The sequence below is a fragment of the Lithobates pipiens genome, unplaced genomic scaffold (assembly GCF_037356315.1).
Source record: "Lithobates pipiens isolate NorthernLeopardFrog02 unplaced genomic scaffold, aLitPip1_a1.2 Scaffold_22, whole genome shotgun sequence".
NCBI classification, from domain to species: Eukaryota; Metazoa; Chordata; class Amphibia; order Anura; family Ranidae; genus Lithobates; species Lithobates pipiens.
This window is the reverse complement of record NW_027507784.1, coordinates 38,613,719-38,632,257: the sequence shown is the minus strand read 5'-3', so window position 1 is coordinate 38,632,257 and position 18,539 is coordinate 38,613,719. Positions and strand designations below refer to the sequence as shown.

The 18,539-nt window shown below is 44.0% G+C and overlaps 1 protein-coding gene across 1 annotated transcript; it reads right to left on the bottom strand.

Annotated features, from left to right (window-relative positions):
* Positions 1–2,383: 2,383 nt before the first annotated feature.
* Positions 2,384–14,195, bottom strand: CDIPT (CDP-diacylglycerol--inositol 3-phosphatidyltransferase). Its single transcript, XM_077447376.1, has 6 exons — positions 14,103–14,195; positions 10,631–10,765; positions 9,482–9,635; positions 6,477–6,558; positions 6,305–6,386; positions 2,384–6,208 (listed from the first exon to the last, which is right to left on the bottom strand). Exons 1-6 carry the CDS (start codon positions 14,143–14,145, stop codon positions 6,048–6,050), a joined length of 657 nt encoding a protein of 218 aa, XP_077303502.1. The 5' UTR covers positions 14,146–14,195; the 3' UTR covers positions 2,384–6,047.
* Between the last annotated feature and the right edge of the window lie 4,344 nt (positions 14,196–18,539).

Below are 18,539 nucleotides of genomic sequence, written 5' to 3'. Positions count from 1 at the left end.
GGTTCTTTGGATACAGAGCTGACATTGGGTGACAACACACACACACCACTCCCCAGCTCTAACTGATTGACAGCGCTCATTTATGGCAGTAGCAGTATTCTGGAGATGAGCGCTGTCATTTAGCATAGTTGTATTGTGATCCAAGCAGACCTGCTCCAAGGACTTGTAATAGTAAAGGATCAGTCAGTTCTGGTCAGGGCTGTGTGACCTATCTGCCGGCTGCTAAAAAAAAAAAAAAAAAAACTACTTTATAACAGCCGGCAGATGGATCACACAGCCCCTCCAGCACTGACTGATACTTTACTAATATAAGTGCAGGCTGCATTCTCAAAAGCAAAGCATCAGTCAGTGTCGGGGAGTGTGGTTTTGGGGGGGTAAGTGACTGACCAGTGCTCATATTAGAACTTTTTGTACAAATTAAACCTTTTTCACCAATAAAACAAAAATTTTTACAATATATACTTGCCTTTCCTTTGCTGCTAAAAAGCCCCAATGGGGAATTTTTCCATGTTTTCAGTTTTTTGGGGTGTGCAACGTCCTTGACTCTCACCTATGTGTTTTTTCTATGCCATGTGACCATTCTGCTGGCTGCTAGTAAATAACTAGTTTACGTTGCTATAGACTGCTCAGATGTAACTCCCCCCATCAGATCACATAAATTGGGCTTTAGTCTGGGGTGGAACTGAGGGCCAGCCGAGACAAAGATGCTTGTAGCAAAAAAACAAAACAAAAAAAAAAACCACAGCACAGATCACAACAAGACCAAATGCTACATTCTCTTGGGGGATTTTAGATTGTGGTGATACTTCTTCCTTAACAAGCCCAATATCGTCATTCATTAAAAGTCTATTAACACAAGGGCCAGCTTTTAAGGCAGGAATACAGGAAACACACACCTCTAACATACAATATACAGTATATCAGTAATACGAGTACTGTTGGTCAAGAGCTGTGACTGGTTTATATAATAAGGCGGATCTGTTAAACAAAAAAAAAAAAAAAAACTGAAGCGGAGGCATGCTCAGAGGCCATTATAATATGTCACATATTCATACCAGATCAACTATTGTTGGAGTATAACCATTGTTCATTCACTCACACTGTGCTATGGTGTGAGGCTTATGCTCCTCAGAAAATAAAATAAAAATAAAACAGCTAGTTTGTGACAGGTCCACCTTCATAAAGGACCAATAGGCCAAGAACAGCACTAACCATAGTTGTGTTGGTATAGGCCTTATAAAGTAGAAACTATTTAAAGGTGAACATGCTTTTTCAAGTTTCAAGAGTAGTCTCATGCCTGGACACTTCAAAATAATAATAGTGAGGCCTCTGCATCGGCTCAAATCATCAGAATGTTACTCTGTCATCACATTTTACACAGCTTCTGCATTGATATGATGTCACCAACTAATGATTACGTTTTATTTATCCCTGAGTCTGTTCTCTGATTCTACCCGGAATCCTCTGCATGACTAAGGTGATCCCTGCTGCACGGGGGGCGAAGAGAATTGGTAATGGTGTAATTTCTGTATCATTTTCCCTGATCGGCAATTGCCTGCCATTTACAATCCTCTGCATTGCGTGTAAGGGAGTGGTCTTTTGTTTTTGCAAAAAAAAAAAAAAACATAGATCTGCTATTTGGTAAGCTGTGTATGGGCAGCAAAGAAAAGTACATTGGTGGGGTGTGGGCATGAAAGTAAACCTGTTGCTTTGCACATTTTCACTCAAGTAAAAAAAAAAAATATATATATTATATATATATATATATATATATATATGAGAACCTGCCAGGGATAAAAAAAATATGAGTGCCATTACATTCCTGTACACTACTTGTTACTATGCTATACAACTGTTGGGGCTTATTCACACCTGGTGTGTTGATCAGCTAGATCAGGTGCTCCAAACTTTTCCATACAAGGGCCAGGGACTTTATCAGCACCCCTTTACATCAGGATTCTCCATCAGAGTCCCCTTAACATCAGGGTCCCCAGCAGAGTGATCATTAAACTAGGGTTCCCCCCACATCATATGCTATAAAACTGTCAGTCACACCTGGTGTGTTGTTAAGCTAGATCAGAGAACTCCAATCAGTGTTCCCCATCAGTGTCCCCCTTTACATCAGGGTTCCCGATCAGCATCCCCCTCCCCATCAGCATCCCCCTTTACATCAGGGTTCCCCATCAGCATCCCCCTTTACATCAGGGCCCTCATCAGAGTGACCCTTAAACAAAAAAGAGCATTAATAAAAATAAAAAAAAGTGTAATATATATATATATATATATATACATATACACACACACATATATTATATATATATATATATATATATATATATATATATATATATATATATATATATATACATACATACATATACACACACATTTTTTTTTTACTTTCTGTTATAAAACACATCCAATTAAAAAAAAAACCCTAAAAATCAAATTTCTATATATATTTAGGCCAAAATGTATTCTGCTACATGTCTTTGCTGAATAAAAAAAAAAATCCCAAGTGTATATTGATTGATTTGTGTGAACAAAACTTTGACATCATATACACTGGAATTTATTTTTATTTTTTTATACTAGTAATGGCAGTGACCAGCGACTTATAGTGGGACAGCATGCAATCTGATACTAACGGCCACTTACATCTCCAGTGACAGTGCTAATAACAACATACACTGCCACTGTACTTCATGACACTTGCTGGCAAGGGGTTAACATCAGGGGTAATCAAAGAGTTAAATATGCGTGTGACAAATGTTTACTATGTGTACTGTGTGCTAAATTTACTAGGGGATGTGCCAGTTTTTATTCCCCGCTTTGCAGAGAAACAAAAACCAGCACATTGCCATTGTCAGAAGAGAGCTCTCTGTTGTTTACATACACAAAGCTCTCTCCTGTCACTTGCTCCAACGATCGGCAGGTTCCAGCTATAGATCATGGTGCGGAAAAACTGAATGGCATGTGCTGGAGCCAGTGACAGCACAGCTGGGTGGGATGGTATATGTATATAGCAGTAAAGCTACAATGCGTGGTTGGCAGGTGGTTAAGCTAGAACCAATATGCAGTCACCGAACTCAAGGACCATAATGGCAACCCTGGCTGTCTCCATCCTGTCAAACAAGTAATGGCATCTACCAAACTTTCATCCCAGACAAGTTCCCTGTAAACTCTAAAAGGAGAGTTGGTGCAGATTTACACAGAAAAAAAAAAATACACCCATATGACATGGAAATATGCAAAATAATGCTGACACACCGTACTACTCTGTATGATAATCAAATGATAATAAAATCACCTGGATGGAATGTCCTCCTGTTACTGGAACTCTCTCTAGGTAGATCCATGGAGAACTTTTTAACCATTTTACTGAGTTCATGTAACATTTCAGTATCAGTTCATATCCTGGTGATAACATTTCCATTGGGCTTACAGTAACAATTTAAATTTTTATTGCCTGAATGGTGATAGATTGTTGTTAAAACTTATGCAAAGAAACTGGTCTCCCTCCAATGATGTCAGCGTTTTGAAAAACGTTATTATTCCAGACAATTGGGAGGGCAGAACGTCCTCACGCTGACACTTTTCACCTGGAAAAGACTAATTCACATAGACTTTTCTGGGTGAAACGTGTCAGGATGAGGTGGTCATAGGATGGCACACAGACATAGCCCAATTTGATATCCATGTAGGTGTGGGTTCAAGGCCTTAAAAGCGGACAGGTTGCGTCAGGGGCATGCACCCACACAAAATGTCAAATTGGGAGAAGGGGCTGTGTCTGGGCAGCCGCTGCTCCCCAATGGACATGAATGAGACAGCCTGCATGGGGATGCGTGGAACACCTGTGCGGGTAAACACAGCCCTCGATTACACATTGCAGTGTATGATTAAAGCTGACCATACATTATACAATTTTCTTATTAAATTTCCTATGTAGTGCAAGGGCCTGATTGATTGCTTACAAATGGAAAGAGTTTAGGTTCACTCTCATATTATACGGTTTTGGTAAATCTAAAGGATAATTGTACAATGTATGGCCAGCCTAAGTCAGGCCCATAGAGAATTTACAACAGTAAGGCTGGCCATACATTATACAATTTTCCTTTAGATTTTCCAAAACCTTGTAATTTGAGGGCAAACCTAAACTCTTTCACTTTGTAAGAAATCAGGCAGGGCCTTGCACTATACCAGTGGTCTCCAAACAAAGGATGTGGCCCTTTGGGCTCTATTCCTTTCACTGATATAAAAAATGGGGCATAATCCCCCCCACCACCGAAACCAGTGAAGAGGCACAATTCCTCCTAATGACACCAATAACAGGGCACAATTTCTCCAAATAACACCAATGATGGGGCACAATTCATCCCACTGGCACCAAACATGGGGCACAATTCCTGCCACTGACATCAAGGATGGGGCACAACTCTTCCCACTGGAACCATTGATGGGACACAACTTCTTCCAATAACAACAATTGGGCCCAATGATGGGACCCAACTTCTTCCAATGACAACAATTAGGCTCATTGACACCAATGATGGGGCACAATCCCCTAAATGACACCAATGATGGGGCACAATTCCTCTCAATGACACCAACAATGGGGCACACAACTCCTCCCACTGACACCAACGATGGTGCACAATTCTTCCCAAAGACACCAACGATGGGGCACAATTCCTCCTCTGATGCCAAAGATGGGGCAATCTTTTTTCCCTGATGTCGGGACCTTTTCTACTCCTATTGGCCACAGTCCGGCCCCCCTAAAGTCTGAAGGACATTGAACTGGCCCCCTGTTTAGAAAATTTGGAGACCCCTGCACTATACAGCTGAAGGTAAATCTAAGGCTCTGTTCACACCTAGGTGATTAGGGGCGTTTTTCTGCTGTAAGCCTCAGCTCTAAAAACGCCCAACAAGACAAATCCCATTCAATTCAATGGCCCTTGTTCACATCTGAGCATTTTGTCATCTGAAGCAAAATGCAAAGTACAGGAGCTTTTTTTTTTTTTGGCAGATTACAGACGTTTTCTGCTTTTTACATTGGGGACCTTTTGACCTGTACAAGATCGCAGCAAAAATTACGCGACTTCTGCCTTGAGAACAAAACGCCTAGGTGTGGACAGAGCCTAAAGGAAATTGAACAAGAAAATTGTATAATGTATGGCCAGATTATCAGTCATTTTTCAGAAATGACACATTACTTTGTAATCATTAATAAACAACAGGGGTGTCCTATGTACTGCTATCTGTAAATCTGCCCCATGTTACTGAGCCCAGGCCCAACCAGTGTATGCAGGATGAGAAGACAGAGAAGATGTGTCTGCAATACTACATAGACAGATTCAGAATGGCGTGTCCTGGTGCAGTGATTAAACTCCCTTTACACATGGTCCCTTATTCCCTTGGAACTCCCAGCAGAACGGCTACCAGGCTCCCCTAATTATAACGGAAAGATCACCGTTGCTGCATGTTTCTGTCTAGAAAGCAGTCATTGGTGGTGCAAAGGCTTCTGGGAGCAGGTCCGTGAGCTGCTGAGAGCTGTGAGGTTCTTAATCCTTACTTTTAAATATAAAAAAAAAAAAAAAGTTCCCTAATTGCTGAATAAACGATACAGGACATACATTACATGTGAACAGTAAAAATCAATTTAAATTAAATCATACATAATTGCATATACATAAAAAAAAAAAAAATAGTTCACCACAGCATTTAAATAGTATAAAATTTTCAGTGTTCTGAGGAGAATTAGCAGTTCAAGAGAAGAAGAAGAATTTACAGCTTACCCTAAAAACAAGCCTCGAGTGCGATCATTCCCCACCTAGAAATTCACTGCAAGGATTAGTCAGTGCCTGGGGGAGCCACAAGGTGGCACTAATACTTGACAGCCTCAGGGTAAGAAGGCAGTTTGGGGAAGGTGGCCTTGGCGTGTTCAAAGGGCAGGATAGTTTGTGGATACAGTGCAAGGATTAACACTGGGGGTAATAAATTATACCAGCATATAACTCGTTTCTACCTAAACTTCCCAGTATAGGTGTTTACTTCTTTTTGGCACGCTCAGCGCAGTCCAGGGCGGCCATGTTGCAGGAGGCAGTGACCAAGTGCAGAAGACTGATGCCGGATTTCACCAGAGAGATAGGACAGCTGACCCAGAAGATGAGACGGAAAATACCGACTGCTCCGAGCGGACCCAGTGCCACTGTGGAAATAAAAGAGAGAAGAACGGATCAGTACAATAACCAGACCACAGAGCCCGTTCCTCCCCATGCAACCCAGCTGCAGCACGCAGCCCCACCTGCTGGTCCCTCGGTGAAGTACAGCAGATACAGCATGCAGTAGAAGAGCTCGTTGCCAGCGCACATCAGGAACAGAACAGGCTGTAAAAAAAAAGAAAAAAGAAACATCCGTAAGAAATTCTCAGATTCTATTTCAAGGCAAGACAGTCAGGGGTCACTCTGTGGACATACCCGGGAGGTGTAATACAAGCGCAGCACAGGGTTACCACTCAGGTCAATCGTCTTGTGACTGTCACTTCCTTTCAGGATGGAGCTGGCGGGAGACAAAAGCAGCAACTGAGGTTAGACACATGTATGGAACTCTGCTTCCCAGTTACCCCAATGGTACAGTGTGGGTGGCAGTTCTGAAGTTGCGTTTTGCCCCGTTTTGCATTCCTCTGGATCCAGCAGGTCAAATGCATTATTCTGTACTGGAATGTATTAACTTGAGAAGCCCCACCTTCTAATGCAAAAGCCTGCCATTGACAGCAACGCTCTTCTACACAAGCCCTTAGAGCAGCCATTCTCAACCAAGGGATCCTAGAAGGACATTAACCACTTCAATAACGAGCACATTCACCCCCTTCCTGCCCAGGACAAATGTCCAGCTTTCAGTGCTGTTGCACTTTGAATGACAATTGCACGGTCATGCAACACTGTATCCAGATGAAGTTTGTCATTTTTTGGAGACAGAGTTTTGTTTTAGTGGTATTTAATCATCACTGTTTTTTTTTATTTTTTGCTAAACAAACAAGACTGAAAATACTGGGGGAAAAAAAAAGTTTTTCTTCTTCTGCAAATGAGTAATTCTTCTTCTTCACTGATATGCGCTGATAGACATTAATAGGTGGGCACTGATGCCCCTTGTCACACTTGCTGGTTATCGGCTCTCCTCATGCTGTGACAGCAGGTAAGGAAAGGAATGCATATACCCGGCAAGTTTGTTTACATGTGATCAGCTGTGATTGGACACATCTCACCACGTGGTAAAGGGCAACTGTGATTGGCTCCTTATCGTGCGGGAGCGTGGTTCTAGGAGGACGTCCATGGACGCCCTATCGGAACAAGAGAGCCAAGGGTCTGAGGTGGTTAAAGTGGAAACAAACTCCCAAAAGGGGCATACACAAGGAAGATTACAGAGTTTTTTTTTTCCTTCCTGCCCAGCTCGCTGGAAGTTACAGGCACATGATTTCTGTCAGGAACAACAGCTAATTTCTATACTTACTGAAAATGTTCTTAGCCTTAAACTAATGCAGCCAGCACATCTAAGGACTGGTATGCTGCAATGTATAAAATGTTTGTTCTTAGTTTTAAATACCCTTTAAAAACACATACTGTAGCTGCTGACTTTTAACATTAGGACACTTACCTGTCCTGGAGTCCAGCGATGTTGGCATCGCAGCTGATGTTTCCATCAGCTGGTCGGGTGCTGTTGCTGCTATTGTGGGTAAGGTAACTTGGCAGTGTAGCCTTTCGACTTCACTGCCAGGTCCCTACTGCGCATGCGCGAAGCTCTCTCTCACTGGCCCGGCAGAAGGGGAGGAGGGGGACTGAGCTGCTCACGTCATTCGCCGTGGCTGGTCTCCCCGAAAGGTGGCAAATGTGGCACTGGGGGGTGGGCAGGAAGAACCAGATAAGCGTGGAACTACTCCGCTTTAAAGTGCTTGTAAACCCTTACAAACCACTTTGACCTACAGGTAAGCCTAGATTAAGGCTTACCTGTAGGTCCAACAAATATCTCCTAAACCTATACGGTTTAGGAGATATTTCCAAAAAGACAGCCACCGCTGTCTACAGCGCATGCGCCATAGACAGCGGCGTGCAGGCGCACTGGGCAGGCCGCAGATCGCGGTGATATGCCGCGAGTGTCGGCTCCCGTGCGCAAGTGACGTCATCGCTGCTCCAGCGAATCACAGCGCCGGAGCAGCGAGACCCAGAAGTCACTCCGGGATCCATGGCAGCGGCAGACATGAAGATGGAGGACCGCTTCGGGGGCTTCGTTCTCAGGTAAGTTATTCATAATGAGCTAGTATGCTATGCATACTAGCTCATTATTCCTTTGCCTTGCAGGTTGCTTAGCCCCCCCCCCTCCCCCCATGGGTTTACAACCACTTTAGAGTGTAATGTTGTTACATGTTATACTTACCTGCTCTGTTGCAGTGGATTTGCACAGAGCAGCCCCAATCCTCCTCTTCTCTCCTCTCTTTTCTATGCTCCTGGCCCCTCCCCTCCTGTTCAGTGCCCCCACAGTAAGCAGCTTGCTATGGGGGCACCTGAGATGAGTGTCCACACGGAGCCCTGCCCTGGAACGCCCCCTCTCTCTCCTGATTGGCTAGCTGGCTTTGATTGTGTCTCAGCCAGTCAGGGAGGGAGAATCTCGGACGGCTGAGACACTTGTTGACCGCTGACCAGAGAGGGACCTCAGGTAAGTGTTGGGGGTGTTGAGGCACACAGAAAGCTTTTTATCTTTATGTACAGAATGCATCAAGATAAAAAAAAAACCTTCTGCTTTTATAATCCCTTTAATAGATTTACTGGCAGCCAGTATATACAGCAAGCACCACAGCAGAGGCAAAGTTCAACTAAGACCTTTACTGAAATGCTGAGATAAAAGGATATAGTACTTAGAAGGGGTGTTTCAATCTGTCTGAGCAAACGGGTAGACTTGCAGCATGATAGAGAAGCAGTAAAGCACAAACTATTTACAGCATCACCAAGTAGTAATGAGAGCGTTCATATGTAGAGCCGAAATCACAGATATCACTAATATAATCTCATAAGAGCATTTACAAGGGGTTCATCCCATTCACATTTATATGTAAAGACTATGGAGGGAGATTTTCTAAAACTGGTGCAGCTCTGTATAGTAACCAATCAGCTTCCAGGTTTTATTGTCAAAGCTTAATTGAACAAACTAAAGTTAAAAGCTGATTGGTTACTCTGCACAACTTTAGTAAATCTTCCCCTATAAGACCACCATACATTATGTACACAGGGAGACCTAAACCAAGCAATTGTCTATACTGCCCTGTGCAGGATTTCTCGAATTGGAAGGGATCCTGACACACCAGATATAGTGGATTACTGAATCTCAAATCTAAACAGTGTAGTAATAGCAACTTTATGTACAGCTCCTCCCTATATATACTCCCCGGATGCAGATAAATTAGTCCAGAATGATGGAGGGCACACTATACCTGTGTAGGTGCAGCCAGTGACTGGCGATGTCCAGACTCATACTGAGCTGAAACAGAAGGGTGTACGATGGGTAGAGGAGGGACAGGTTTACCAGGAGACACATGGTGGCACAACGGTCAGTCAACATGTCCAGCATGGCGCCAAACTTGGTTCCTGGGAAGTCAGACATATAACAAGTCATTTAAAGGGACTGTCTATCTCAGTCTTAAAGGTGAAGTGTAATCTGCATATATTTGGCCTTCTCTGCCCCCCCCCCCCATATCAACACATCAATGAAAATATTAAATTAAAACAGTTTTTTATTAAACACCTTATTTTAGTCTCTGTGCTTCTCTATGGAATGTAGGGACTTCATGGCTGGTGGGAGGGGCTGGCAGGGAGCTTTACATAACTTCCTGAAAACATCACAGCACCCGACCTCAGCACTCCTCTGACGATCCCTCATCCCTGATGCAATCAGTGGACTGGCTTAATGGAGGCGTTATGCAAATTTGACAAAAACGTGATGGTCAGTATGGAGGAGTGGGCATTCCTGGACAGACTCCATTTGTCTGCACAACGCTCGCATGTGATCTTGAGTCCCCCTGATTAAAAGAACTGAAATCCAATCAGCTTTTAACAGCTCGTTCAGTTAAAGGGGGTTGCGTAAAGACAGAAGGTTTTTTTTTTTATCTTAATGCATTCTATGCATTAAAGCGGAGGTCCGCCCACCCCCGCAAAAATTAAAAGCCAGCTGCTCCACTTTTGGGTGGAACTCCACTTTAACATAAAAAGCCTTCTGTGTGCAGCAGAAAGGGGGGGGGGGGGTGTCTAACCAGGTCTGTTAGAATACAGAGTGGTCACTCTGGTGCCCATTGGATTGCACGGTCACAGGAAGACACAGTGTACAACTGCTGCGATAGGAGAGTGGAGGGCAGACTGAGAGCAATGGAGCTCCTCAGTACAATGTCCAACTGAAGGTCCATTTCTGAGACTGTAATTGGGCTTCAAGTACTAGATGTACTGTCTGCTGGAAATGTTATTTATAAAATAATGATCTTATATATAATATGGAATCTCTATGTACTCTATAAGCCCGCCCCCACCCCTGCCCAAACGTCATCTTGTACGATCTCCCATACATCCATCTGTACTGGTCTCAGTCTTACCTTGGTTGAGCGCTCGAGCTGCATGTCCATCGAAGGCGTCCAGCAGGCCGCTGAGCAAGTAGAAAGTGGAGGCCACCAGGGGCGAGGTTGGCATGAAATAAAATGCCACAAAGGCAAACAGTATCCGGGCATAGCCTGAGGAGGAGAGGAAACAGTGATGGGGGTCATACTGCATCAATGTAGACGTATTCACCCCCCCCCCCCCCCCGGAATCGCTTTCACATGAAGCTGCCCTTTAACCACTTCAGGACCGCCCACCACTGTTATGCTACAGAAGGGTGGTCCTGCTGCATCGAATCACGTACGTGCATCGAATCATGCATGATCATGTACGTGATTTTATATTTTCAGAGAGGGTTGCGTGAGTGCGCGCCCGCTGCCATTCACCACAGCACAAGCTGATCAGAGAGTCCTGGCCAATGATTGTCTGAAATCCGCTGATCAGCCGAGCGAATAACAGAGGAGAGCTCTGTGTAGGTAAACAACACAGAGCTCTCCACTATCAGCACCAATGTGCAAAGTAGGGAGAAAAAAAAAAAATCGGCACGTTGCTTAGTAAAAAGCAGCACACACATTACATATTATTAGGCACACATTTAACCCTTTGATCGCACTAGATGTTAACCCCTTCCCAGCCAGTGTCATTAGTACAGTGACAGTGTATAGTATTAGCACTCATCACTGTATTTGTGTCATTGGTGATGTCAGTGAAAGTTAGTCAGCCCCCCCACTTATTGGATTTAAGAAAAAAACATTTTCACCAAGACATGAAAGATAATACATTTTGGCCTAAATTTTAGAAAAAGTTTGATTTGACATTTTTTATTGGATATGTTTCATAACAAAAAGTAAAGAAATAGTTGTTTTTTATACACCAGAGGTGATTATATATATATATATATATATATATATATATATATATATATATATATATAATACACCACCAAAAGAAAGCTCTATTTGTGTGAAAAAAATGATATAAATTTTGTTTGGGTACAGTGTTGCGCAATTGTCACTAAGGCCCGGTTCACATATAAGTGAACTGGATGCATCCGATTGGCATAGCATGTAAATTGGACCAGCTTTTAATGGAGCCGGTTCACACGTGTCTGAGATGGCCGCGGTCCATTCCTGAAAAGGGGCCTGCACGAATGTGGGTCCAGTTTAGGTGTGAATTCCACCTGGATTCCACCTAAACCGGTGAACAAAACCGCACCGGACTGCAAACCGCAGCCAGACATGCAGACATGTGAACCCAGATTTAAAGGGGTTGTAAACCTTCATGTTTTTTCACCTTAATGCTTCCTTTGCATTAAGGTGAATAAACACCTGGCAGTGACCGCCGCCCCCAAGCCCCCGCCCCCCCCCCTCATTTTACTTACCTGGACCCTCGAACTTGACACACGGGGATGCGCTGCCTCTCTGCCCGGGGTTATCAGCTCTTGATTGGATAGATTGATAGCAGTGCAGCCAGTGGCTCCCGCTGCTGTCAATAAAATCCAATGATGTGAGCGCTGGGGCAGGGTTTGAGGAGCCGAGTCCTGGACTAGGGAGCGTGCCCACAAGGTAACCTCCCGCCCAGGAGAGCACTTCTCCGAGGGGGTTATCTGATGGGCGGAGGAGCCGCGAAAGCTACCGTGGGACCCCAAAAGACGAGGTTCGGAGCCACTCTGTGCAAAACAAGCTGCACATTGGAGGTAAGTATGATATGTTTGTTATTTTAAAAAAAATAAAAAAAATGTACCTTTACAATCACTTCTAAAGTGGTTGTAAAGTCTCGCTTTTAAAAATAAATAAATAACAAACATATTATACTTACCTCCTCTGTGCAGTTGGTTTTGCACAGAGCAGCCCGGATCCTCCTCTTCTCGGGTCCTTCTTCGCTGCGCCTGGCCCCTCCGAATGGTCCATTCAGACACTCAGCTGCCAGTCAACCCCGCCCCTCTCTCCCCTGATTTGCTAACTGACTTTGATTGACAGCTGTGGGAGCCAAGGGCGCTGCGGCTATGCCCCAGCCAATCAGGAGGAGAGTTCCGGATGGCTGAGGAAATCGTGGACATCGCTGGACAGAGTAGGGGCACGGGGTAAGTATTAGCGGGGGACTGCTGCACACAGGAGGTTTTTTTTTTTTTTATCTTAACCACTTGCCGACCAGCTGCCATCATTATGCTGCGGCAGGTCGGCACGATCCTGCGAACCGTCGTAGCTGCAGGCCGGTCCCTTTAAGCGGGATAGCAGGCGCGCCCGCTGGTCCTGATGCTCGTGACCAGCGGTCCTGATGGCCTCCGGCCACGAGCGATCGCGGGTACAAGAGGCAGAACAGGGATGTGTGTGTAAACACACATATCCCAGTTCTGTGAGGAGAGAGAGAGAGATCGTAAATTCCTACTAGCTGGGAATCACAATCTGTTATCTCCTATAGTCAGTCCCCTCCCCCACAGTTAGAACACACACTGAGGGAACACAGTTAACCCATTGATCGCCCCCTAGTGTTTAGTAATCAGTGCATTTTTATAGCACTGATCGCTGTATAATTGTCAATCAACGCAAAAATGTCTCAAAAGTGTCTGATGTGTCCGCCATAATTTCGCAGTCTCAAATAAAAAAATAAATAAAAATCGCAGATCACCACCATTACTAGAAAAAAAAAATAATAATAAAAATGCTATTAATCTATCCCCTATTTTTGCTATAACTTCTGCACAAACCAATCAATATACGCTTATTGTGATTTTTATTACCAATAATATGTAGAAGAATACATATCGGCCTAAACTGAGAAAAAAAATGTGATAAAAAAAAAAATTGCGGCTATTTATTACAGAAAAAAGTACAAAATATTGTGTTTTTTTTTCAAAATTGTCGCCCTTTTTTTGTTTATATCGCAAAAAAAAGGAAAAAAAAAAGAAAGTGCTCACCAATCATTTAACAAACAGGAAATATGGGGCACGATGGCCGTACACTGAGTGAAATAACTTCCTGTACAGCGCCCCTCCCCCCAAGTTTCATATAGTGGACTACCGAACACCTCCCTCTATGTTATGAAAAGGAGGGGTGTTCTGTAGTCCTGTTCTAAGCTGATAACAATGCTGCTTCATAGATGAAGTACGGGGAGTTAACATCCTGTGCTCTGTGCAGTGTTATCAGTCTGGCCATCTCAAAGAACTGCAGAACACCTCCCTCTATGTTATAGAGATAAGGGGGAGGTGTTCTGCAGTCCGGTTCTAGGATGACAACACTGTGATATAGTACACTGAGCAAGCCAATAACACCCTGAGCTCTCTGCAGTGTTGTCAGCCCCTTCCATCTCTCTCCTCCAAACTACAGAACACCTCCCTCTGTTATGGGGATAAGAGAGGAAAGTGGGGGGTTACCAGAGTGGCCTCCCCTTATTACACACCTATAGAGGGGGTCACAATGGTAACACCTCTTTTCCTACCCAGATCCCCCGCCACCGGAATCCCCTCCTTACCGATCAGGTTGGGCACAAACAGGAAGATGTTCTCCTCCGCCATCTTTTCCCGTGACGTCACTGGCCGGACTCTGCTCCCTGGCAACCAGCTGAGAGCAGTGAGAGAGCGGGGAGAGAGAGAGAGAGCGCCGCCTGGAGGGCCATAGAGATGACTAAGCTGGTGACGGAGGGGACACAGAGCTGTGCAGCGACACCTGGTGGCGGAGAGCTGTGTGGGAGGAATGAGTGGAATGGAAGGTGGTGTAATGACATGGATGGGGAGGATAATGACCCTGATAATGATGATCAGCCTGCTAAGAATAGAGAGGAGAGTGCAGGAAACCATTATCCAGAAACATAAAAGAAGTAATGCAGAGAAATCATCTGAAGGCCTCATGCACACTTTCTTTTACAGGCAAAGTGCATGTATATGTGTATATATGAGTGTGTGTGTATGCATATATATATATGTATGCATATATATATATACACACGTATATACACACACACACACACACACACACACACACACACACACACACACACACACACACACACACACACACACACACACACACACACACACACACACACACACACACACACACACACACACACACACACACACACACACACACACACACACACACACACACACACATATATATATATATATATATATATGGGGGGGGGGGGGGGGGGGGGTTAGATGAAAAATTTAAGAGTGCCGTTTAGATACTTAGAAAGAAAAAAAAACACCCCAAAGCTGCGTTCATGGCCGGTTCACACCATAGAAACGCAGTCCGTATGCCTTCCAGAGGCTTTTCTGCAGGTGCGCTTTTGGTGCAGTCCAGTGCTCCCCTCCTCCCCTCTCTTTTATTAACCCTCCGTTCACGTCTCCGCGTTCCGAATTGGGGGGGGGGGGGGGATCGACACGATACTGCCTGCGAATCGCAGTAGCGGCAAATCACTGGGCTCCCTGTGCACTGCCTGTTGATTTTAATAGCATCCCAAAACATGGCACGACAATCGCGGTAAAAATGAGCAAACAGAATTGGGGGGGGGGTGGCCATCACCGGAAATGAAGCACAGAAGTTTCTTTTGGGCAACGGGTGACCCACGATTCTATTTGCCACGATTGTCGCCTCCCTACGTGGCGATGTGAACGAAGCCTAAGGCCGCGTACACACGGGCGGATTGTCTGCCCAACTAAGTTCGTCAGACAATCCGACAGACAGTCCGTGCAACTTTTGAATGAACGGACTTGACCGCACACGATGAACAGACAGTCCGCTGAAAGCTTGCGCGATGACGTATACAGCACGTACGACGGGACTAGAAATACGACGTCCTATACACTGCAATGCAACCTTCAGCCCTGTAAATCCTTTCTGAGCATGCGCCATACTTAGTCCGTCCAACTTGCCTACACACGAGCGGACTGTCCGCTGAAACCAAGTTTGGACGGACAAAACCAAGTTTGGACGGACAAAATTACGGAAATTCCGAAAGACTTAGTCCGTCAGACTGTCCGCTGAAAAAGTCCACTGAAGCCCACACACGAGCGGATTGTCCGCTGAAACACGGTTCAGCGAACTAAGTTGGGCAGACAATCCGCCCGTGTGTACGCGGCCTAAGGACCAGTTCACACCAGATGCAGTTCCATTTTTTCTGCACCAATACAGTCAGTTCTGGTCAGTTTCTGCACCAGAAACTGACCGAAAACTGACCAGAGACTGACTGCATGGTGTGAACTAGAGCCATTGGAATACATGGAAAACACAGTGCATGCATTTTTAGTGCAGAAAAAAAGCGCACAGAACTGAACGGAGCTGCATCTGGTGTGAACTAGCCCTAAATAAGGACATGTGCGCTTCTGTGCATTTTTGATGCTTTTCTTTTTTTTTTACAGCGTTCCAGTACAGTCCAGCACAGGAAAAATGCAGAATGCAAGTGTTGGAACTGGAACGCACCGGTGTGAACTATGCCATTAAATACCATACGACCTCCTTTCCATGTGTTTTTGATGCTGAAAAAAACACACTGGTCTGCATGTGGTGTGAACTGGTCCTGAGCTTACAAGCATCATTTAGGGCCAGTTCACACCACATGCAGTCCAGTGCGTTTTTTTTTCAGCATCAAAAAACACATTGGAAAGGAGGTTGTATGGTCTTTAATGGCATAGTTCACACCAGTGCCTTCCAGCTCCAAAAAAAAAAAAAAGTAGAACATTCTGCATTTTTCCTGCACTGGACTGTACTGGAACGCTGTAAAAAAAAAAAGCATCAAAAACGCACCGATGCGCACATGTCCTTATTTAGGTTTCGTTCACTCAACTTCTTTGGTCGACCATTGCGGGGCCTGTTCTGAGGCGAACCTGTCCTGTTAAACCGCTGTATGGTCTTGGCCACCGTGCTGCAGCTCAGTTTCAGGGTCTTGGCAATCTTCTTATAGCCTAGGCCATCTTTATGTGGAGCAGCAATTATTATTTTTTCAGATCCTCAGAGAGTTCTTTGCCATGAGGGGCCATGTTGAACTTCCAGTGACCAGTATGAGAGAGTGAGAGCGAGAACAGCAAATTTAACACACCTACTCCCCATTTACACCTGAGACCTTGTAACACTAACGAGTCACATGACAAAAGGGAGGGAAAATGGCTAATTTTCCCCAATTTGGACATTTTCACTTAGGGGTGTACTCACTTTTGTTGCCAGCGGTTTAGACATTAATGGCTGTGTGTTGAGTTATTTTGAGGGGACAGCAAATTTACACTGTTATACAAGCTGTACACTCACTACTTTACATTGTAGACAAGTGTCATTTCTTCAGTGTTGTCACATGAAAAGATAGAATACAATATTTACAAAAATGTGAGGGGTGTACTCACTTTTGTGAGATACTGTATCTGCTTGTACATCCACACCCTCCGCACAGGTAATGATCAGTACACCCATGTCAATGAGCCCTTAAGGCTGAATTCCAGGTATGGCTTTAGTTGCAGAGTTACATTGGTCCAGCTCAGACCAATATTACTAAGCATGTGCCATACCTGGAAGATGTAAATCATTGAAGAAGGCACCTCCATATTTGCTGCTGGCTTCCAGATCCATTTCCGTGTGGCTGCCCTGCTGCTTAGTGAACACAGGAGGTCACTTGGTCAGCATGGGCACCAATCAGAAAACACTTTGCATTTTGTTACATTCACTGATTGGATGAGGCAGAATGGTTACATCACGATCTCCGCTTCATCCAATCAGAGAATGCTTTGCACTCATTGAGAAAATGCAAAAAAAAAAAAAAAGTGTTCCCTGAACGGCGCCTGTGCCCACTAAGCAGGAAAGCAGATACTCGGCACTGAACCCAGAGCCAATTTCTGTAGTAGTGGTGCCTAGTACAGTGAATTCCAGGTATGGCACATGCATATGTACATTGGTCCAAGCTGGATCAATGTAATTATGCACATAGCCATAACTGGAAATCAGCTTTACAATGGTTGTAAACCCTTCCATGTACCCAGTGAAGTGACTGGCCTTGGGTGATACACAATCCTCCAAGATAAGTTGTACCTGTGTATCTGTTGTCTTCTCTTCTCTACATCCATTCAAAGTCCAGGATTTAGAAAGCTTGTCTGAGAGTAGAGCTGCACGATTCTGGCCAAAATGAGAATCATGTTTTGTTTTGTTTTTTTTGCTTAAGCCCCATACACACTATCAGATTTTCTGCAGATTTTTTTCTATCAGATTTACCAAACCCATATAATCAAAAGTCGAACCTTAGGAGTTTCAATTTGTATGCAATCAGGCAGGCCCTTGCACTACATGGTTTTGGTAAATCTGAAGACAAAAATCAGCAGAAAATCTGATCGTGTGTATGGGGCTTTAGAATAAAAAGATCACGATTCTCTCATGATTCTCGCGGCCTAAAATCTTTCACATACAAAAAAATATAAAAAATAGGGCTAACTTTACTGGTTAGTTTTTTTTTTAATTCATGAACCACTTTCAGACCGGACCATTTTGCTGGTAAATGACCAGAGGTCTTTTTACAATTTGGCACTGCGCTGCTTTAACTGGTAATTGCGCGGTCATGCAATGTTGTACCCAAACAAAATTTGCGTCCTTTTCTTCCCACAAATAGAGCTTTCTTTTGATGGTATTTGATTGCCTCTGCGATTTTTATTTTTTGAGATATAAACGTAAAAAGACCGCAAATTTTGAAAAAAAATGATATTTTCTACTTTTTCTTATTAGAAAAATCCAATAAACTCAATTTTAGTCATACATTTAGGCCAAAATGTATTCAGCCACATGTCTTTGGTAAAAAAAAAGTCAATAACTGTATATTTATTGGTTTGCGCAAAAGTTGTCACATCTACAAACTAAGGTACGTTTTCTGGAATTTACGCAGCTTTTAGTTTACGACTGCCTATCTCATTTCTTGAGGTGCTAAAATGGCAGG

Excerpts from the sequence above, each read along its gene's own strand:
- CDIPT (XM_077447376.1), bottom strand. The coding sequence starts at position 14,145 with ATGGCGGAGGAGAACATCTTCCTGTTTGTGCCCAACCTGATCG. Across the intron at positions 10,766-14,102 it reads GTTTGTGCCCAACCTGATCG|GCTATGCCCGGATACTGTTT; the intron begins GTAAGGAGGGGA and ends TCTCCTCCTCAG. Across the intron at positions 6,559-9,481 it reads CACTGGCTGCACCTACACAG|CTCCATCCTGAAAGGAAGTG; the intron begins GTATAGTGTGCC and ends GTCTCCCGCCAG.